Source organism: Marmota monax, unplaced genomic scaffold, assembly GCF_021218885.2.
Source record: "Marmota monax isolate L192 unplaced genomic scaffold, Marmota_monax_Labrador192_F-V1.1 WCK01_AAM20220418_F8-fsc00079, whole genome shotgun sequence".
Lineage (NCBI taxonomy): Eukaryota > Metazoa > Chordata > Mammalia > Rodentia > Sciuridae > Marmota > Marmota monax.
The window spans coordinates 991,840-1,012,878 of record NW_026694099.1 but is presented as its reverse complement, the minus strand read 5'-3'; the positions used below and the strand labels follow the sequence as shown (position 1 = coordinate 1,012,878).

Genomic DNA, 21,039 nt, shown 5'->3' with positions numbered 1-21,039 from the left:
CAAAAACAAAAAGGGCCATGAGCTCATCTTTTGAGTTCCTTGCCACATGCACGAACCCCACCACCCCTAGATGCCCCTGACTTGCCCATGCTGCGTTCCTGTGGTCCCCATCCCCTCCAGTGAGGATGGTGGGGAGGAGATGTCCAGCACCACTGAGACATAGAGGACTGCCAAACAGCTGTTGGCAGGGGAGGAGCAGGAGGCCAGGCACAGGGTCAGGGTTCCTGACAGGAAGGTGGGGTACCCCTTCTGCCAAAGCAATCACACCAAGAAGCCTTGAATAGCAGCTGGATGAAGGAGTAGAGTAGGTGGGGCCAAGGTTCTTCGAGGCAGGGTGTGGAGGGGGCCTGGGCTGGAGCCCGGTGGGCTGGGCTGAGGCAGGAAGGGAAGGCGGGTGAGGGAAGGGGGCTGCTCTCTTCCAGCTGAGCTGACTCAGCAACTGGGCTGATTCCTCCCTTCAGGCTGGATTCGGAGGAAGGGCGGGTAGACAGCCTGGGAACCCAGTCTAGGGTAGCAGTTTCTAAGGAAAGAGGAAACAAAGCCTTGTTATTCTGCCCTTCCAACCTGACCATCCTGGCTCTCCTGGGCAATTGAGGGGAGGTCAGTTTTTCCAGAGGCAGGCTGCTCCCAATAGGCCTTGGGGCAACCTCTTTCTCTTTCCTTTCCTTCTGTCCCAGCAGCAGAGGCCCAGGCTCAGAAAAACTTTGGCTCCCAAGGGCCTTCACTGAGCCTGGGGCTGAATATGATCATGGGAATACCCCTGCTGCAGGCAGAGGCATGAGGAAACTGAGGTCTGTGGCCAGATCACACGACATGGTAATGCAGTTTAGGAAGATTTTCCAAGTGGCCTCAGCTTGATCACTTCCTCTTATCTTTGGCAGCCTTCAGTCTCAAAACTAGTCTTTTAAGGCAGGTTGGGGGAGAGCAACCCTTCCCCAGTGGGGTGTGCCTTGCTCCCCAACTCTGGCCCTTGAATCCCATTAGTTTGCTAAGAATAAACATTCTTTTATGAAAAATTACCAAAACTATTTCAGGGAAAGCGCTGCTCAAGACACCTGCTCTCCTTTCCAGCCCGCCATCCACATCCCTCTCACCCCTATACAGAACTGCAGTCACACAGAGAATGTGAAACACAGTTTATTCTTTGTGAAAAGGTTGAACAAGGTCAAAAATGTCCTTAGAGGGCACTGACCCAGCCCCGCCCTGCAGGTTCCTGGGGTCAGATGCCTCTGCCCCCCACCCCCACCCTACCCCCCTGCCCCTTGTTAACAAAAAGGAACAATTTGAATGAAGTTCATATATAATAATTATAATAAAAATATACATTAAACAAAAAAACAAACAAACAAGACAGAAATTTAGCCGAACTGCCAGCACCGTCCACCCCATTTCCCCTACCCCCATCCCTCACCTCCCTGACATCCCTCTCCTCTAGCTCCCTCCACAGGGTGTTGCTCTCCCAAGTCCCCAGTACCATGACTACCTTCAGTGGCTGAAGGAGACTTAAAATGGGTGGGCTGGGTGTGAGAAGGAGGACAGGACACTGATAAGATGGGCTGAGGAGTGCGGGCGTCAGGGAGGTGGGGGGCTAACCACACTGAGCAGCACCCAGGCACCTGCTCTTCACTGGGGTGAAAGGCAGCCTGAGTGTTGCCAGGCCTCAGGGAACCTCCTCTGGTCCCACAAACAGGTGGCCTCTCTCCATAAGTCCTCCAAGTCCCCAGTGCCCTTTTTGTTCCTTTCTCTGGGCTTCTTGCCCAGAGGAAGGGGACAAAGAGGAGCCAGTGTGCCTTCCTCAGGACTTTCCTGAGAGCTCCAATAAAATGTGCCTTCCCCTGGGTACCACCGCCCAACTTGTGATGCCCCTGTGGCCACCCAGCCCTCAACCATCTACTGCTGCTACTCTTCATTTCCTGTCCCCTCTGACTCTGGCCCTTGGGTCCCAGCCCCAGCTGCCTGTATTTGAACAAGGTTCTTCTGTGGCCTTCAGGATCTGCAGGTCTGAAGCCCTGGGTGTCTCCCCTTGGCCCCATTCCAACTTGGGCTTTACCTCCTGGTTTCAGCTCTTCCAACCTTGAAATTCCCATTCAAGGCTAACATTCAAGAGGGGTTAGGGCTGCCAAGGGTTTCTTCAGCCCCAGTTTAGTCCTTAATGGCTCAGGCTATTTCTTTGGAAATTCTCCGGGGTAAGTGGGGCAGAGGCAGATCTTTGTGGGGAGGAACTCAACTGACCAAGCCACTAAGACCCTCTCTGAGTTCTCCTCCTGAGGTCTTAGGTGGCAGAGCAATCCCCACCCTCTCACACTTTCTCAGGGCCTCTGCCCCATAACACGATTAGATTCCTTTTTAGCCAAAGAGTGGTGGGAGGCTGCCAAATGGGTACACCTGGGGCTTGTGGGGCTGGAGTGCCCAGAGCCTCCTGAGGTCAGAGTTCAGAGGTTTAAGGTATGTCAGGGGATGGAAAAGGAGCAGATGACCTCATCTGACCTTTGCCAGTGAGGACTGAGGGTCATGCCTTCAAGTGCAGAGCCCCCAAGACATTCAAAAGGGGCCGAACACACACCAAGCTATAGGGTTCCCCTGAGGATCAGAGGCTAGAAGGGACCACCCTCCTGCTCAGGCCTCAGGGGCCCCATCTGGGGAAGAAGCAATGCCAGGGGTGAGGGTGGGAGAGGCCAGTCAGGGGACAGACAGAAGGGAGGCTGGAGAAAGGGGGCTCAGGACGGGTGGGAGCAGCCCACCCACCACCACCTGCTGCCACTGGCCATCAGAGGCGAAGTTCTTGTGGTAGGAGTGGGTGGGCCGGCGGTGGGGGTCAGACCTTGTCCAGCAGGGAGCGCTGGCAGTAAAGCAGTCGCTTGGGAGTCCCATGGCGTCTGAAGAAGAAGACGGCGAGGCCCACTGCCAGCACCAGGAGCAGCAGCAGCACAGGCAGCACTACGGCAGCTGCGCTCACAGCCCCGCTGCCCTCCTCGTCCACCTCGATGATGATCACCTCTGTCTCTTCCTCAGTCCCCTCGTCAGGTCGGCCCCCTGATGGGCAGCCCATCCAGTCCCGTAGGGCCGACTTGGGATAGCCTGGCTCTACCTTCAGCTTCTGGTTGTTGAATTTCCAGTATTTGTTCCCTTTGTAGAAGTAAGTGAAGACTGCAGGGGTCAACAGGAAGGAGGACAAGAGACAGGGCAGGTGGAAAGGTCCCAAAGGAGAAGAACAGAAGGAAGTTGTTAGTGTGACATCAGCTGAGCTCACCTGCACCTTTCGGAGCATCAGTTTCCTCAGCTATAAAATGGAGGCAATGATAGTACCAGGTTGGGAGAGGGGCAGGGCTCATGGGATATGACCATGAATGCACCAGCCCAGTCCCTGGCACATGGTAAGGGACTTACCATCCACCTTGTTTTCCCTACGATGTTCTGTTTTCCTTATCTCTCTATTCCCACCCTCCTCTCATGGACACCTTTCTTTGTCCCACTCACCTTCATCACTGCCCATGAATGACCCTCTGGGAGACTCAGGGATTCCTTCCCAGACTTTGATATTTTTGGGATACTCGCTGTCCACTGCCCTGAACTCCTCATTGAAACGGTAGTACCTGGGGGAGGGGAGGGGAAGTGGTTGGACACGGCATGTCCTTTGAGTGTACCAGGAATCAGGACAGAATGCAACAGTAGACAAAGAGTAGCTGTGGACAGGGTGGGGGGCCGGGGGTTTTGAGTAATGAGAGCCTGCAGCTGAAAGTGGCGGAAGGAGGAGGTAGAAGGGAGGGCCCGGGCTGCAAGAAGCCACCAGCAGCCCTTAATGACAGTGCCTGGCTGCTGGGGCAGAGGCACAGTGCCGGGGGCAGGAGGCGTCAAATGACCAGGTTTGAAATGGTGACCCGGTCACATCCCACTCACAAGGCACCCAACAGAGGCTGCCCATTGCTAGGCAACAGTGGAGGCTCATTCAGCAACTTCATTAGGGAAACATCTTGGCAGAAGGTGGGCCCTTCCAGAATTTGGGGATGGGATTTGGGGGTGGCAGTAGTGACCCCTGGGGTTAAGGGTTAGAGGTCTTACTTGTTTCCCCTGAAGAAGTAGGTCTTTCCATTGGGCATCCAGAATAGAGCAGCATCGATTCTGTCAGTAGGCAGTCCTCGGCCCAACTCCTTAATGTGTTTGGGGTAGCCAGGTTCCAGGGAAGCCTCATCAAATACCCAATGCTTGTCTCCTGGGGAGGACCAAGAAGGGCAAAATCCGGGTTTAACTTGGGCTCTGGGGTATTTGGAGGAGTCAAGTGGAATCAGCTCCTCGAGAGAGACTAAGGTAGAATCCTGGTTACTTTTTTTTTTTTGATACTAGATATTAGATATCAAAATGTCTAGTATTGAACCAGGGTCACTCCACCACTAAGATATATATATATATATATATCCCCAGTCCTTTTTTATTTTTTGAGACAAGATCTTGCCTAGGCTGCCCTTGAACTTGTAATCCTCCTGTCTCAGCCTCCTGAGTAGCTGGGATTACAAGTGTGCTCCACTGCACCAGCACCTGGTTACCTTTGAAGAAGACAAATTTCCCATCTTTCCTCTCATAGGCAGTGTTAATTGATGCAGGCAGGCCCCTCCAGAATTGGCCAATGGGCATTGGGTATCCATCCATTACTTGGTTATTCCTCACCCGCCAGAACCAGCGCTCCTGGAACCAGATAAGGCACAAAGAGCACATTATGTCTTGTAGCTTAATCCTCTTCCTCAGTCCCCAAATTTCTAAGCTCCCCCACTGCTCTCTTTGTCCCTTGATTTTAATTTCCATTTTTCCTGTTGCTGTTTCAACCCAATCTGCCTGCCATAGAGCCCTTTTGTCCCCCGAACCAGCCCATTTCTTCTTCTTCTCACCTTGAAGACAAACATCTCCCCTCGGAGCATGGCCACAGTGTCAAAGTTCCCATCACAGATGTTGGGCCCATAGGTTGGGTTTTTGGGCTTATCAGGGACAGAGGGCCGGGAGGTAGATCTAGGTTGAGGGGGCATCTTGGTGGGTGACCCTGACTCACTCCCTGGGGAAGAGAACAAGAGGGACACTTCAGACTTGGGGGTGGAAGGGATGGAAGAACAGACAAAGGGGTAGATAGATCCTTAGAAAGGTGTGGAGGGGCTCACACCTTCTAGTGGAGGCTGAAGCAATCAGCTGGGAGGCAACAGAGAGGGTGTTCTCAAAAGTGAGAGCTGACAGAGGCAAGATCAGGCGGGGAATGTGTGCGTGAAGATACCACTGGGCATAGGGAGGGAAATGCACAGAGCAGAGGCCAGGAGGGGACGAGGAGTTGAGAAGAGGGAGCAGTTGTGGGTGTGGATTACTTGCCATAAAGTTGCTGGATGCCCCGGCGGTCATCATCAGGCAGCACAAAGTTCTCTGTGTCCATCCATTGGTAAAAGGGTGCCATGATGGCCGAGGGGTCATTGGAATGCTCGAGGCCTAGGGCATGGCCCAGTTCGTGCACAGCCACCAAGAAGACATCGTTCCCTGGAGGGGTGGGCATGGTAAGATGATAGACTACCTTGCTTCCTCAGGCTCCCTGCTTGCCTACCAGAGTTTCTCACACAAGCCTGCCAGGCATATTTTCCACCCAAGATGACCAAATCTTGAGGTCCAATTTCCTGTTTGGTATTTAAGGCCCAAAGTCAGTAACCTCCTCTGGGTGGAGTGAGAGTGCTCTGGGGCAAGATCCCAGTTCTGGGAAGACCTGGAAAGCTAAGGCCTTCTGCAGGCCTCAGTTTCTCCGAGGAGCTAGACATGATGTTTGCCTGGAAAAAGTGGATGAGAAGGATGCTTTGAAGCCTTTGGAAAGTCAGGAGGTGACGAAGAACCAAATGTAAGTAACTCAAAACAGTATTCTTGCTTTTACTTTTTTTGCTACAGGAGACTAAACCTACAGGTGATTAATCACTGAGCCAAATTCCCAGCCCTTTTTATTTTTTTATTTTGAGACACAGTCTTGTTAAATTGCCTAGGGCCTTGCTAAATTGCTGAGGCTGGCCTCAAACTTGCAAACCTCCTGCCTCAATTTCCCAGATTGCTGGGATTACAGGCAGGTGCCACCATGACTGGCAGATTCCTGCTTTTGTTAGAAGTCAGACCAGATCTTTGTGGTCCCTTTTAGCCCTGAGATTTTGGTAGGAGGACAACTTCCCCTTAAGTGACTGGTGACTTCATGGAGTAGGACCCAAGGCTCCCTCACTCACCATTTAGATCCTCATTCCGCACAGTCCAGGGCTCAGCAGAATCAAAGTGGGTGTCTCCTCCAATGTTGGGGCCCGGGAAGTAGGCATGGGCTAGGAAGCCGCCCTCACCATCAAAGGGTGTGCTGTCACCATGGAAACCCTCGGCAAACAAGATCATGATGTCAGCCTGCTTCTCGTGGCCTTCCCGGATGTAGGCATATGGTACTTCTCGAAAGCGTAGTGGTGTGGCACTCTCCCAAACACGGAATGCCTTGCGAATGGCTTCGAATGTGGCATACTCACCCACCTTAGGGGTGTAATTCTGGATGCTGAGGTCCGTCCATGAAGGGAGAGAATGGGGAGGTGTTAGGACTACAAGGGGCAAAATTCTCCTTCCCTGTATTCTCCCAGGTCTGACTGAACTGCCCAGCTAGTTTTATTTGCCCAACCTCCTCTTCCTACTGCTTCAGCATGATGCCTCAACCCCGAGAACTGAAGGCTTAGGGACCCCTTAGACTTTGGCTGTCTGGTGTATCCCTTGATGGCTGCACCTCTCTCCAGGATCACAGCCACTTTCCTCCCTGCTCCCCAGGAAAAAAAGGGAGGGGGGTGTCTTTGAGTCTGTAGAACACAACTGACAGGGAAGGGTATTAGATGTGATAAAGGTTTCTGGCCAGTTGGACTCACCAGAAAGTGATCTCATTATGCTGCCATTTGAGGCCCTGGATGGCGTAGCGCTTCCTTCGCACATTGGCCTTGATCTCAGCCCCAAACTTGTCTGGAACGCCACAGCGGGGGCGCCTCATGGCCCTGGAATGGGAGGATTGGGGTCAGTGCAGTATATGAAAGACAAAGGTCTCCAGAGGGGAGGGTGGAGTTCTCCAGCAGGTCCTGGATACTTGCCTCTGGCCCTAGCACCAGTGTTGGGTGAGGCTCTGTGTCCGTGTGGGGATGTGTGGGGATAGGCCAACGTTATAGAGAGGGTCAGAATCCTTTATGTGGAGATGAGGAATGGGGTCAGGAGCTAGGCATTCAGGTAGCAACATCTCTGGTGCTCAATGTGTCAGTGGGTACGGGACAGAATTCCTGCCAGGGTAAGCACTTACTTCATGGTATCTGCATCAGCCTTGCCTGTCACTTGCAACCCATAGAACTTCTGCATGGCAGCAAAGGCAGCTGAGACTGTCTGGGGTGAGCGCTGTGTGTGGGTACGTAGGTCCCCAGGAGGCAGGTAACCATACTGCTGCAGCCAGGCCTGTAGGGAGAGGGATGTGGCTTGGAACATTCCCATCTGGCCCAGGGGGCACATCTGCCTCCCCACATTATCTGGCATAGGTACTTGGCTTGGTCAGAAGAGGGGGATGGATTCCCAGCCTGGCTCTGGCAGCACATCTGCAGAAACTCATAGGCTGATCTAAACTCGGGTCTACGCTCCAGTATAGCTTGTCCCCTTGGGGCTGTGAGCACAGACATGGGTAGGGAGCCATAGCTCTAGACTATCTGTAGTTCTCTTGAGAATGAGAGCTCTAAGATTTAACAGAGAGTTCTAGGGTGTCTTCTCAGAGCTATGATTCCTTATGGCACTATTCTCCTCTGTGTCAGTGTTCTTGCAAATTCAACATGTCACATCTAGGGGTAGGTTGTATCCACGATGGAAGGAGGGGTGGTGTCAGGCTGAGGGGACTTTACTGTTGTGCCACACATGATGCTCTCTTGGGACAGAGGTACCATGCCTCCAGGACCCTCACAGCTGAGATCTTTTTAGAAAGAAGGGCAGAAAAGGAGCTAGAGCTAAGGATGGCTGCTGATAGGGGAAGCTGGGGTCTTTGGAAGTAGTAAGAAGTCCAATCCCACCACTATCCCTATCTAAACACCATCTGCCCTAGGGCTTGGAACTAAGGGCCCATTTAAGGTTCTCAGTGGAGGGAGTGGGAGATGGGGGAGGGTAGCATGTAGTATTTTACAGTGGTGACTGTATTTTATTTCAGGTATGTTGTGAATTGTTCATAATATAAAGGCTGGAAAATTGCCTTGAATTAAAGTTAGGTTTTTGGTGTTTGATTGAAAGGTACACACACTACAAAGCCCCACTGGGAAAAAAAAGTCAGCCTTTATTGTAAGAACAATGAAGTATTTTCCTAATGCCTGAAAAATAAAACAAGCCAAGTTATGTATAGAATATGAAAATGCCTGGATTCTTTTATGAGAGACAAGACCCAGACAGCTCTGGTCCCTACTCTAGCTTTGCCTTTTTAAGGAGTCCAGAGAGGGCTGCCGGTTGCCTAGGATGGGGACTTAGAGGGGTGAAGACTGCTGTTTGTGCTGCATCCCCTATCCATGGTCATCCGATGGATCTCCACATAACCCTTCACTTCTAGGCCCAGGCTCTAGTGGTGGATCAGTGCTCTGGCAGTGGGACTGGGGGTGATTCAGGAGCAGCTGACTGGGGACCTAAGCCCACAGGGGCAAGAATTGCAACATAGTTCCAGGAAGTGATCCCCAAGGCTGACAGGAGGTAGGGCCTGAGACAGAAACAACCCAGCTTTTCCCCAGCCAACAGGCCTGGCAGAACAACTCTAGTACCATGTGGCTCAGAGAGCCCCTCCTCAGGGGTACAAGAAGGAATGAAGTTTAACCTCTGGTATACCAGAGGGGAGCCAGGCAGGGTGCTATAGTCTGGAGCTGTTCTCTGGGAGCTGTAGGCTTGCCCTAACCTGTGCAGGCTGATGCCACAGCCAGTGCCCTCAGGAGGCCTGCTGTGGCCTGTGCCCAAGTATGCAGGAAACTCCCTTTGCTCCTAGCCTCACCTGTAATGGGATGTTCTAATCCTGGAGCTGTAAGTCAGTAGGAATGAGGCAGGTCCCCTCATTGCTCAGAGAGCCAAGCTGAGAGGGATGCTCTTATGGGAAAGAGGCAGAGGTGGGGAGAATCCACACCCAAGACTCTAGGATAAATCCCTCTCCACTGTTTTTAAAGAGGTAGGTAGGTCTAACTATTCACACCCAGAGCTTCTACCCCAAGCCCTATGAAGGAAAATGGAGGCTTATTCAAGAAAGGGACTTCCCTTGACTCAAAGAGTCACAAGGCCCTGTTCCTTTCCTCCTCCCAGGCTTGGGCAATTTTCTTCCTTCCATCTCACAGGGGCAGGATCTGAGCAAAGCAAGAACCACAGAGACTATGAGGTCGGAACCACAGAAGAGAGGACTCTTGTGTCTGCGGCTGGATGGGGGGAAGGGCGGAGCGCCAGACAGGCCAAGGGGAGGAGAGGGCTGTCCTGGAGCTAGTGCAGGGCTTTGGAGGCCTGGAGGGAGGAACCCAGCTGCCTGAGGCCTGGGCCACCCCAGCTCTTCCTCCTGACTGGCCTGAAGGAGCAACAATGTTGGTTCACAGAACTCAACTTTGTTCTGATGAATGAGAGGAGCAAGATATTGCCCTGGGGGAAAGTCAAGGGACCATCTCTTACATAGGAGTTCTGGAGAGAATTAGGGACCTCTGGCTCTGTAACAGGCCTGGGATCCCTATCTCTGGGACTGCCCCTCCTTTCCTCAGCCTCCCATCCTTCCATGGCCCAGAAGCAAATGGTGGTTCTGGCACCGGGACACCCCATGACCCACTTAAAACAGAGCCAGGGCTGCTGCCCCTCCCCTAGGGGGCCCAGCAGGGCAGGGGAGGGAAAAAAAGGCAGGGCTATGAAGTTGGCAGTGGGCAGCCTCCAGATGCCCAGGCTCCTTTTAGCTCTCCCTTTCAGGCTCAGATGAAGGGTCCATGACCATAAGGCTTCGCCTCCAATCCCAGGCAGATTTTTACTTTCTTCCGTCTTATAAGCACTATAGTCCCATTCCTAGGGCCGTGCTTTCCCCATTCACCTCAGATCCCTTCAGGGACAGAGGGAGTGTGTTCTTCTTTCTGGAGAGGTTTCCTTGGGGGGGTGGGGTGGGGGGTGGAACAAGGTCTGGGACCCGGGCGCAGGAAACCAAATCCAGATCCCATCCCCCTTCTTGGGCCCTTCCAGGCCCCTCCCGACCGCACCCAGGCCCTCGCCGGACTGAGTGGGTTGGGATGACCCAAAATAAGAAGCTGATTAAATCCGTCTCCCACCTTCACCCCAAAATAAAAGAGAGAGGAAAAACTTCCTCAGACAACTCCCACGCGGCTTCCTCCAGGGCCCGGTGGGCCACGGGCAGGGTAGGGGTAAGGATGGGGGTGGGGGGCGCTGGAGTCAGTCGAGACGCCTGAGGGCGCCCTGGACCAGGCCCTCTCCCCGCTCCCTGTGTGACGCCCCCAGTCTCCCTGCAATTGATGCAGAAATACAATTAACAACAAAAAAGGGCCTGAAGGCGCTGACGGAGATGGGGATGGTGGCTGTGCTGAGCCCCCCCCCCCCCCCGCACCCCCCACAAGGGACCTTTGTGTGTACGAAAAGCGGCCAGAGAGCAGCGCTGCTAACCTCGACGCCAGGACTCGGGCGCGGACAGAGGGGTCCACTTGGGGAGGCTGATGGGCAGGGGGGCACTCGGACGTCCACCCGCGACCACATCTGGCCGCAGATGTATTGGTGGAGAGCGCTCCTCCCCGCGAGCGCGACAGCGCTGGAAAGTTGAACAACAAATTCGCACATGACAAGGAACCCGGACAGCGCGGGGTTTGAGCGGAGTCCAAGAGTTTATCAGGCTCGCAACTGAGCTGAGCGCAGAGCTCAGGGGAATTGGGGAGGGGGGTTAGCTCCGCTGTAAAGTTCTTCCAAGAAAAAGAAGGAATGGGAAAGAGAGTCGGTGGCGGCGAAGGGGGGTTGGTTGGAGGCAGGCAAAAGTTGGATCAACTTGGAAGTTTGGATATGGGGAAGGAAAAAGCAGTGGGGAGGGATCCTGCAGGCCGGAGCTGCCGAGATCCCTCCTCTCCGAGTGGGGGCTGTCCCCTTGGAGACCCCCGGACTCGACTCCCTGGCGGGCGCGACTCCGGGAAGAACCGGAGGAGTTCACTTACTTCGGGGCTGAAGCTGCTGCTTTGGGCCGAGCCGAGGGAGGCGAGCGCGGTGCCGAGCGTGAGCAAGGGGAGCAGGAGGCTGCAGGAGGGTCGAGGGGCGGGAGACATGGTCCGAGACGTCGGGGCAGCCGGGCCGTGCAGGCTCCGCGGCTGGGCCCACGCCCTGGGGTCGCGCCGCCGCTCCCTCCGGGCGCCTTTGTCTTCTGTAGGCACTGAATTTGGATTCCCAGAGCTCTCTCGGCTTGGAGAAGAGGGGATTGTTCTTGAAAGTGCCTGTTTGCTCTTCTCCTCTTCCCCGTTTTTTGATCTTTCTTCTGCTTAGTAGGCGAACTGGGTCGGGAGCCCTATCCGCTCTCTCCTTAGATCCCTCCCTTCTCTCGCAGCCTCTCCTCCGCCCCCGCCCCAATGCCCTCCTTTCCTGGTGGGGACGTGGTTGTTTCAGCCTGAATCCAATTACAGTGAAGAGCTGGAGGAGGGCGGGAGGGGGTGAAACCAACCCAAAGTTGCCTTTCTGTGGTGCAGACTGCCATCTGCAGGGGTTGAGGCCACAGATGACATCCATGGGAGTTGTAGGGTACCCAGGGAACGGGATGTGGGAGACTTTCTCCCCCTAAGCATATTTTCGGTGGCTTGCTTTTTGTGGTATTCAGCATTTGTCTCACCTCCGAGTGGGATATACTGGGAGGCTGAGTTGCTAGGGCCAACTAAGAGCTCAGGGTCAGAAATGGTGGTCAGGAGTGATCTTCCATGTCAGTGAAAAAGGTTAGAAGGAGAATTTAGTAATAGAGGTTTGTTTGCAGGACCTGATAACGGCCTCCTCTGGTCCCCAGTTTCCCCCACCCCACCCCTGCCCGCAACGCAAACAACAACAAACTCTACAATTGCACAGGATGGGAGAAAATTAATGGGTTCCCTATATTATTGTCCTTCACAATCTGCTCCTTAAATTAGAGCTAAGTAGGAAAGGGGTGCAAAACCAGGGAATCCAGGGAAAAGCAAGTCAAGTTTGGTGAAACTGTTGGAAAAAAAAAAAGGTGTTTGGATTTTGGGGTTTAGTTCTCCCTCTACCCTGGAAAAGGAGGGAATTCCTTAAAAGAATAATCTCTCTCTTAGGAGTGGGGCACCAGTGGTACACACCTGTAATTCCAGCAACTCCAGAGTTTAAGGCAGGAGTATTCCAAGTTCAAGTCCAGCCTCAGCAATTTAGGGAGACTGTCTCAAAATAAAAAAAGGCACTGGGGATATAGCTCCTCAGTGTTGAATTCCCTAATCCCCCCCCCAAAAAAAAAAAAAAATCTCCTTTAGGGATTGACTAGACTCAACAAAAGGTGAAGTGAGCAAGGAAGAGGGAGCACAGGCTAACGCCAAAGGTGAGAAAGGGACGGAAAAGAGGCTGAGAACTAGATCTGGAAAAGCAGCAAAATGCAGTACAACAGAAGCAGGAAAAGTGTGGGAGACAGAAAACTGGACCATCAGCGAAATCTAAGATCTGAGAATTTCATCTGGTCAGCGAGAGGAAGGAGGTAGTGGGGGGAGGGAGGGAAAGAAAGCAAAGGAAGAAATAAAGAAGTAGGGGGACAGAAATTAGGTCAGGTAGGAAGTTCCAAAAATCCAAGGGATGCAGCAACAATTTGGGCAGAAAGATGGAAAGCCCAGTGCACTATACTAGGAGAACAAAGACTGGCCCCAGAATCCATAGGTGGGTCATGATCATTAAGAAAGGATTCCCAGATCCTGGGCAGCTTGCAGTGTGTGAGAAGTGTGAGATAATGGATACCTATCCCATAGTGACTGGAGGTTGAGTCCTTGTATAGGGATTGAGAGGTACAGGCCCCTCTTCAGCCAGCCTCTAGAATTCAGTCAGAACCATGGAGACCTCAGAACTCAATTCCTTTTGCAGAATACAAAAAGACCACTTTTGGTTCTACCTGTCACCCTTCCCCAGAGGGTGGGGATGGGGAATCCTCCTGTACCATGCATCTGAACCTTAGGAAAACTGACACCAGTTGCTTGCAAAGAAAGGGACCTCAGGTGGAAAGTCTTTCATCAAAACATTTATTAAATGCCAACTGCACTTGGCCAAGCTGTGTATGGGCTATTAAAAGACTGAAATGCCTGGTTAGAACCAGGAAAACTGTTGTCTTCTGTTCACATTCACAGAACAGCTACTGCTAAAAGGTTGGTACAGTCCTCTGGCCTGCAAATTTCCAGAACAAGATTCTGTTGAACTGGAATAAAAACAGGGATGAGGGCACTGAGCCAAGCCTCCCAGGCAGTGACCTTATAGCATGTTCTTCTGGGTGTCCAAGCTCTTTTGCTCTGAAGACAAATAGGAAACAAAGGCTCTCTTCTGTCTGAGATGAGACATCCAGGTGATGGAAAAGAAAGCCAGAGAGAGGCTGAGGAAAGGGACAGGAATTGCTTTTTATGGACATGGAAGTGAGCTCTGCAATGAAGCCCCTTTGCGTTTAAGAGCATTTTTCTGTTTCCTTTCTTCTTCCTGCAACTTCTGCTGTCTGAGCTGCCATGCCTGTATTCCAGCATCCATTTCCTGTGACAGCAGTACAACTCGTCTCTGAAATAGACAGGAAAACAGTGTGGATAACATCTGGGGCTTGAGCACTGCACTTTATATCCTTTTCTCACAAAGTTAGAGGTTTCAGCTGGAAATTGACACTGCTGACTAGGAAACAAGTGGCACCAAATCCTGGGCTGGGAAACGGAAGGGAGGTAGTGAATGGGAGGCAGAATGCTTACTACTGGTTCCTGACCTAGGAACTCAATTCCTCCCTTCTTACAGTGCTATTAAAATGTTTGGCTTGGGCTGGGGTTGTGGCTCAGTGGTAGAGTGCTTGCCTAGCATGCATAAGGCACTGGGTTTGATCCTCAGTACCACATAAAAATAAATAAATAAATAAAGATATGGTATCCACCTAAAGCTAAAAAAAACTGTTTGGCTCAGCTGATCTGATGTGCACATCTGTAAATCTTAGCTACCTGGGAGGCTGAGGCAGGAGGATCACAATTTTAAGGCCAGCCTTAGCAATTTAGTAAGGCCCTGAGCAACTTAGTGAGACCCTGTTTTTAAATAAGAAGAAGGCTGGAATGAGCTCAATAATACAGCATCCCTGGGTTTAATGCCCAGTCTCCAAAAACAAAAACAAAAAACATAACTGTTGGGCTGGGGATGTGGCTCAAGCAGTAGTGCGCTCGCCTGGCATGCGTGCGGCCTGGGTTCGATCCTCAGCACCACATACAAGCAAAGATGTTGTGTCTGCCAAAAACTGAAAAATAGATATTGAAATTCTCTCTCTCTCTCTCAAAAAAAAAAAAAAAAAAAAAAAAAAAAACATAACTGTCAAAACCTTTGTATATGAGGTACATGTTAGCTTAGGTGCAACACAACCCAAAACATACTACAATTAAAAATTTCTGAGCTGGGCGCAATGGTGCACACCTGTAATCCCAGCAACTCAGGAGGCTGAGGAATTTAGCAACTCAGCCAGACCCTGTCTCTAAATAAAATATAAAAAAGGGCTGGGGATGTGGCTCAGTGGTTAAGCACCCTCGGTTTGATCGCTGGTACCAAAAATTTCTGGGCTGGGGTTGTAGCTCAGTGGTAGAGTGCTTGCCTAGCATGTGTGAGGCACTGGGTTCAATCCTTAGCACCGAACTAAATAAAATAAAGGTACTGTGTCCAAAAAGAACTAAAAAAATAATAATTTCTCCCTCCAATTACAAACAATGTAGCCCCAGTTGAAGCTCTATTCACTCACTGCAAATTCTTCCCTCTGGGTTTTTCTTCGAAGTTGGCCTTTCATTGGGGGAGCAGGGCGGCCATCTACAAATAGAAGAGATAAAAGGCAAGTGCTAGGGGTGGTCTGCAGCACCTTGGCCAAAGACTGTGATAGGGATGACGAAGAGCCAATCTCTACCTCTTCTCTTCTGTTTTACACCCAACGTAGCTTAATTCTTCTAAAATAAGTTCTTCAAACAGAGTGAGGTACCACAGACCTACCAAAAATAAATTCCTAAGCCATGTTCCTACTCTTATTTCATGTACCACTAATTATCCTGGAATTCAAGGTAATTTGCAATGTTTCATCTACTGTTTTATCTTCAGAAACCTTTCATTCAACGTCTTTGTTAAATTCTGTCCCACTCTACAATGAAATGCCCCCTTTCCCTTTCCTTCTAGCTAAGTCCTTATCCTTATCCCTCTAAGACTTCTTCCCACCCCAAATCCTCTCTAACCTCCATCAACTCCATCAGCTCTTTCTGTGTGATACAAGGGATGGAACAGTCTCATGACCTTTCTTTCAGGGTCTCTTCTGAAAGAAGTACATGTCATTTAAGTACATGTCATTCATTTATTTGCCTTGGAATATTTACTTTATTATAGCTTTTAGCATTATTTACCCATTTCAGATACATTTGGAAAGAGACAAAGTACTAAAGTATTATTTAATTTTTAAAATGCCCATGCTTATTTTCCCAGCCAGACTTTAAGTTGCTTGAAATCAGGGACTGTAAAATTAGTTTTTGCCCTTCATAGCATAGTACAGGCACATAAGCACTAATAAAGATTCCATAAAAATATTCAGTCTGAAGTTATAATAGAGATGAGAGGAAAGGATACCTACTTTCTACAAACAAAAAAGTGAAAATTCTGCCCAAAGTTTGAAGCTAAGACAGATAAAAGGCAGTACAAAAAGGGAACAAAGGGCTGGGAATATAACTCAGCGGTAGAGTCTTGCTTAGCATGTGCAAGGCTGTGGGTTCAATCCCTAGTAACCCACTCCCTTCCACAAAAAGGAACCAATATTTTGCAATGTGTGTGTCAAGTGCTTTACACTGGGTTTCATTTTTATCCTTTACAAGAACTATGAATGTGTGTCTGTGTAACTGTATGTATATGTGTATACATATACTTTTTTTTTTTTTTAAAGGAGGGAAACTCAGATTGAGAAGCAGCTATGGGGGCTTAAGGGTGTAGCATAGTGGAGCTGGGATTGTGGCTCAGTGGTAGAGCACTCATCTAGCATGTGCGAGGCCCTGGGTTCGATCCTCAGTACCACATAAAAATAAATAAACAAAATAAAGGTATTGTGTCCAACTACTTCTAAAAAATAAATATTAAAAAAAAAAAAAAAAAAAAAAAAAGGCGTGTAGCATAGTGACAAAGTGTGCACTTAGCATGACAGAGGCCCTGGGATCAATCCCCTGTGTAAGCAAGCATGCTTTCGTGTGTGTACACAGAGTTAGATACATATAATTCCAGTCTTTCAAATATTCCATATTACTAGAAAGAGCCTAGGCTTCCTACTGTAAATGACTAGTGGAAACAAATTTCATCCTCCTCCTCTGAATAGGTATGTGAATAAGCAGGGTCATATTCCTAGAGAGACTAGAGAATCCAATGGGGTGGGGGTGGGGGGCTAGAGATATAGCTCATTGAGAGTGTTTGTTTTGCATGCAGGAAACCCTGGATTCACTCCCCAGCACCACAAAAACAAACAAACAAAAACCAAATCAAAGCTCCAGTAGGGTATTAATACTCAGGTCTCCAAGTTGGGAAGAAGGCCTGGATCCTACTCAGTTGTATTTTTGACTTTGAAACTATATAGGCATTTCATTTCTGTAGGCCTCAATTTTCCTACTGTAAACGTGAAGTCCCATAAAGGAGGTAGGGAGTGGCTTTAACTTCTCTAAGTTCCCACTCTTTTCTTCTGATACTGGTGAGTGAACCTAGGAGCATTCTACCACTGAGCTACATCCTTAGTCTTTTTTGAGACAGACTTGCTAAGTTGCTGAGTCTGGCCTGAAATTTGCAATCCTTCTGCTTCAGCCTCCCAAGTCACTGGGATTACAGGTTGTGTTTTGGGCCTGGCTAGGCAAGTTCCTCTCTTTTGGAGCTTTTTAAGTAAAGAGAAAAGATTTTTCTGAAGGAAGCCTGCCGTCCTCAATCATTACTCTTCTACCCCTCTGAGATACTCCTTTCCACAGCTTTTCAAAGTTCTTCCTGCATTTGGTACCAAATTCTCAAAATGCATTCACCACACAGAAGGGTGGTTCTTCCTAACTACTTAAAAATCATGTTCCCTTTGAGAAAGGGGAACGATTTCTCACCCCCTTCAACCCCAGGGCGGTTTAAGTTAGAATTTTTTTTTTAAACATTTTTTTTTTAGGTGCAGATGGACACATCACAATACCTTTATTTTTATGTGGTGCTGAGGATCGAACCTGGGTCCCGCGCGTGCTAGGCGAGTGCTCTACCCCTGAGCCACAATCCCAGCCCTTAAGTTAGAATTAACTTGTTTATCTTCACTAGCCAAGATCCTGTCTAGCTTTACCTTCCGTAGTAGTAGTTTAACTGACAAAATAAAGGAGAGCTTTTTCACTCCAACTCCATTTTCCAAATAAAAAAAAATTCGATTCGTTTTCCACTCAGTCACTCCCCCGCCTGGACACCACTCCCCAACCGGCTCCAGGGGCGGTTCCTCTAAGTGAAATATCTCTGAAGAAAACTGTTGGACGGACACTCACCCGCGTAAGACCAGTCTGGAAGCTCCGTGAGGGGCCCGTAGCCGGAAGGATTGGCAGCCAGGCCCTGTCTGGGTAAAAACAAACAGTCGCGTGAGGTCTAGGACCAGCTTCTTGCCCCCCTGGTCCCCCCATCCCAGCACTTACTGGAGTCTCCACTGGCTGCCAGCCAGAGCCGACACGCTGCAGTGTAGCCTCCGGACACCTACTAGGAAAACAAGACAGAGTCAGAGAGGACGCTGAGCCCGCCCTAGGGGTCCAGCGCACACCTCACCGGGTCCCGAGTCTACATAGCCTACGCCAACTCACTGGAGAGCAGGGTCCCCGAAGCAGCCATGTCTGTGACGGAGGAGCCGGAAGTGGGCGTGGCCTCGGAGGCAAAGCGCGTTGCTGAGTGGGGGGAGCCGGAAGCCGCCATCTTGAATCTGGTTTTCGATCAAGGACTCCGCCATCTTGGGTCATCGTACGGAACTGAAGAGCAAGTAGGGCCTGGGTCTTTGGGGCGAAAAGGAGCTGTCATCTTGAGCATGTGTCTTCAGTGGAAGTGGTGATATCCCCGACTGAACGGTTCTGAATTGTTCCCATGACTTTCCCACAGCGGTCTCTAATATTTTGAAATTTACAGTAACTTTTATCTCAGAGTAACCTCCATGTTACCTCATTCTACAGTCTCCCGCCTCACTGCATTTTCCCCAGACTAAATGGCTAAGTCTAGAGTGAATGAGAAAATTTTAAGATCGCATGCATTTATCCAACAAAACTGAAGAAATTCTATGTGACAAGCGCTGTAATAGGTGCAGAAGATTCTATGGAGAGCAAGAGCAGATATCATCACTATTCTGATAGACCTTTTGGTCCCTCGGAGAGAAGACAATCATATACGTGACTAATGTTACAGCTGAGTCCTGGGAAGGGAAGTATGTCTTTTTTTTGCCAGCATATATATTGGGAATGTGATCTAGAGTGCACTGTCAAAGACTCTTGAGAAAGCTGTGTTGGAGCTAAGAGTTGATGTCATTTTTATAAGAGCTACCACAACACATTCCCTAATATAACTCTTGCAAGAACCTTCTGAGGTAAGTACAGGTTGAGCATCCCTAAACTGAAAACCTTAAATCCAAAATGATCCACAATCAGAACTTTTTGAGCACTGACAGTGCTATAAGTGGAAAATGCAATACCTAAACTCGTGAGGTGTTGCACTCAAAATACAGGCCAACTAAAAATATTGTACAAAATTACCTCCAGGGAAGCTGGAGGTGTAGCTCAGTAGTAGAGGAGGTGCTTAGTGCTCAGAACCTAGGTTCATCCACAGCACCAGAAAAAAAATAATTAATTTCAGGCTATGTGTTAAGGTCTAAAATATTTTCATGTTTAGTTTTGGGTTGTATTCCCAAGATATTATGTATGTGCAAGTGTTCCAAAATATGAAAAATATATAAAAATTTAGCTGGGCATGGTGGCACATGCCTGTAATTTCAGCAGCTGGGAAGGCTGAGGTAGGAGGATCACATGTATGATGCCAGTGTTTAGGATTCATAAGAAAGATGATGGACTCATACTGCTGTCTATACTATATAAAGGAATTGAACCAACAATATTATTTTTTAGTAGTGTACATATGAGGAGGACACCATTAATTTCCAAAATCATTGGAAAGGCCACAAATGTTCAGGTGAACAATAATGTGTATGATATGAATGTTACATGCAAAAGTGGACCTGTGCAGTCATGAAGCAATTCAGCAAGATTGGAAGCAACTTAACTTGAAAAAAAAAAAATGTGCTAGGGATGCTGCTCAGTGGGAAAACATTCCTAGGTTCAATCCCTGTAGAATAAAAATAACATAATAATATAAAATAAGAAATTTGAGACACTTCTGATACCACACATTTCCAATAAAGGAAAGTAAATGTAGATAGTAAAGCCAGATCTGTGACTCTTGCCCTGCTCTTTATTACTTGCTATTTAATACTGTTGTGGAAAAAGTTGTTTACCCTTAATTTTTTTTTCCTTTCTTTTTCCCTTTTGTAGTATTGAGGATTGAACTTAGGGGTACTTTGTCTCTTCCACTGAGCTACACTCCCAGCCCTTTTTAAAATTTTGAGGCAGGGTCTCACCAAATTGCCAAAGCTGGCCCCGAACTTGGGATCCTCCTGCTTAAGTCTCCCCATTAGCTGGAATTATAGTAGTGCATCACCATACCCAGATATTCTTAATTTCTTTTCTTTTTGGTACTGGGGATTGAACTTAAGAATGCTTAACAAGTGAGCCACATCCCCAGCCCTTTTTTATTTTTGAGACAGGGTCTTATTAAGTTGTTTAGAGTATTGCTAAATTGCTGAGATTGGCCTTGAACTTTTTATCCTCCTGCCTCAGCCTCTCAGGTCGCTGAGATTATAGGCATGTGCCACCATGCCTGGCTATCCTTGATTTCTTAATTAGAAACATATCACACTTTAAAACAAAATTTTAAATAGTTTTTAGTTGTTGATGGACCTTTATTTTATTTACTTATTTATATGCGGTGCTGAGAATTGAACCCACTGCTGCACATGTGTGAGGCAAGTGCTCTACTGCTAAGCTACAACTTCAGCCCCAAAACATATCACATTTTTGAAAACATTTTAAGGTGATAACATAAGTGAAATACTTTATGGTGAAGCTCCTACAAACATGCCCATTACTGTGTGCTGGGCTAGACACTTAAACACATGCTGATTAGGGGAACCTGAGGGAGTGGTGTAATGGCCTATCTGGAAGTTTATCATTTCCTTGGCAAGACTGGGAAGTTTTTCCACAGGAGGTGGCTCTGAGTTGTGCTTTGAAAGAGGGGAAGGGTGGATCCTGGTTTAAGAGGTAAAAGCAACTATTTTGATAACAATAAGAATGGTATAGACTAGAGCTAAATAAGAAGAAGGGATGGAACAAAAGAAACTTGGCTAGAAGCCATCAGATGGATTCGCACTCCCGTCCCCATAAGTAAGCGAAATAAATGTAGAGTACCATAACCATCTTACATTCATATACTACTTTTAAAATTTTTTTCTTTTGCAATTCTGGGAATAAACCCAGGGCCTTACACATGCTAGCTAAGATCTACCACTGAACTATGCTGTATATACTTTAGCCCCATTTACTTAATTTTTATTTATCAAAATATTTCTGCACAAAACCAGGCACGGTGATGCATGCCTGTAATCCCAGGGGTTTGGGAGGCTGAGATAGGAGGATTGAGAATTCAAAGCCAGCCTCAACAATGGCAAGGTGCTTAGCAACTCAGTGAGACCCTGTCTCTAAATAAAAT

General features: G+C 48.9%; 3 protein-coding genes across 5 annotated transcripts in view; 1 reads left to right on the top strand and 2 right to left on the bottom strand.

Moving 5' to 3' along the window:
- Window positions 1-1,119: 1,119 nt before the first annotated feature.
- On the bottom strand, window positions 1,120-11,588 carry Mmp14 (matrix metallopeptidase 14). The gene is made up of 10 exons (XM_058585786.1): window positions 11,190-11,588; window positions 7,313-7,461; window positions 6,894-7,016; window positions 6,228-6,535; window positions 5,343-5,508; window positions 4,881-5,037; window positions 4,542-4,680; window positions 4,060-4,210; window positions 3,478-3,593; window positions 1,120-3,147 (listed from the first exon to the last, which is right to left on the bottom strand). The coding sequence occupies exons 1-10, from the start codon at window positions 11,295-11,297 to the stop codon at window positions 2,816-2,818; spliced, it is 1,749 nt and encodes a 582-aa protein (XP_058441769.1). The 5' UTR covers window positions 11,298-11,588; the 3' UTR covers window positions 1,120-2,815.
- A 1,635-nt stretch (window positions 11,589-13,223) lies between these two features.
- Window positions 13,224-18,164, bottom strand: Mrpl52 (mitochondrial ribosomal protein L52). 3 transcript variants are annotated; one of them, XM_046465124.2, is made up of 5 exons: window positions 18,042-18,154; window positions 17,880-17,940; window positions 17,736-17,803; window positions 14,966-15,030; window positions 13,224-13,764 (listed from the first exon to the last, which is right to left on the bottom strand). In XM_046465124.2, the coding sequence occupies exons 1-5, from the start codon at window positions 18,148-18,150 to the stop codon at window positions 13,615-13,617; spliced, it is 453 nt and encodes a 150-aa protein (XP_046321080.2). In that variant the 5' UTR covers window positions 18,151-18,154; the 3' UTR covers window positions 13,224-13,614. The 3 variants fall into 3 exon arrangements, with proteins under 3 accessions (XP_046321080.2, XP_046321081.1, XP_046321082.2); XM_046465125.2 differs by having other exon boundaries at window positions 17,880-17,937; window positions 18,042-18,096; XM_046465126.2 differs by lacking the exon at window positions 14,966-15,030 and having other exon boundaries at window positions 18,042-18,164.
- A 37-nt stretch (window positions 18,165-18,201) lies between these two features.
- Slc7a7 (solute carrier family 7 member 7) overlaps window positions 18,202-21,039 on the top strand; it is a 62,925-nt gene continuing 60,087 nt past the window's right edge. Inside the window, exon 1 of the mRNA XM_046465120.2 lies at window positions 18,202-18,808. The gene's annotated coding sequence lies outside the window, so the exon portion shown is untranslated. The remainder of the gene's footprint in view (window positions 18,809-21,039) is intronic.

What these genes read in the sequence shown, in the direction of transcription:
- Mrpl52 (XM_046465124.2), bottom strand. Translation starts at nt 18,150, where the DNA reads ATGGCGGCTTCCGGCTCCCCCCACTCAGCAACGCGCTTTGCCTCCGAG. An exon ending in TTCGGGGACCCTGCTCTCCA is followed by an intron (nt 17,941 to 18,041) that starts GTGAGTTGGCGT and finishes TTGTTTTCCTAG; the next exon opens with TAGGTGTCCGGAGGCTACAC. An exon ending in CCCAGAGGGAAGAATTTGCA is followed by an intron (nt 13,765 to 14,965) that starts GTGAGTGAATAG and finishes TGTCTATTTCAG; the next exon opens with AGACGAGTTGTACTGCTGTC.
- Mmp14 (XM_058585786.1), bottom strand. Translation starts at nt 11,297, where the DNA reads ATGTCTCCCGCCCCTCGACCCTCCTGCAGCCTCCTGCTCCCCTTGCTC. An exon ending in GAAATTTGTCTTCTTCAAAG is followed by an intron (nt 4,211 to 4,541) that starts GTAACCAGGTGC and finishes GGTCCTCCCCAG; the next exon opens with GAGACAAGCATTGGGTATTT. An exon ending in TACTTCTTCAGGGGAAACAA is followed by an intron (nt 3,594 to 4,059) that starts GTAAGACCTCTA and finishes CCCCTCCCCCAG; the next exon opens with GTACTACCGTTTCAATGAGG.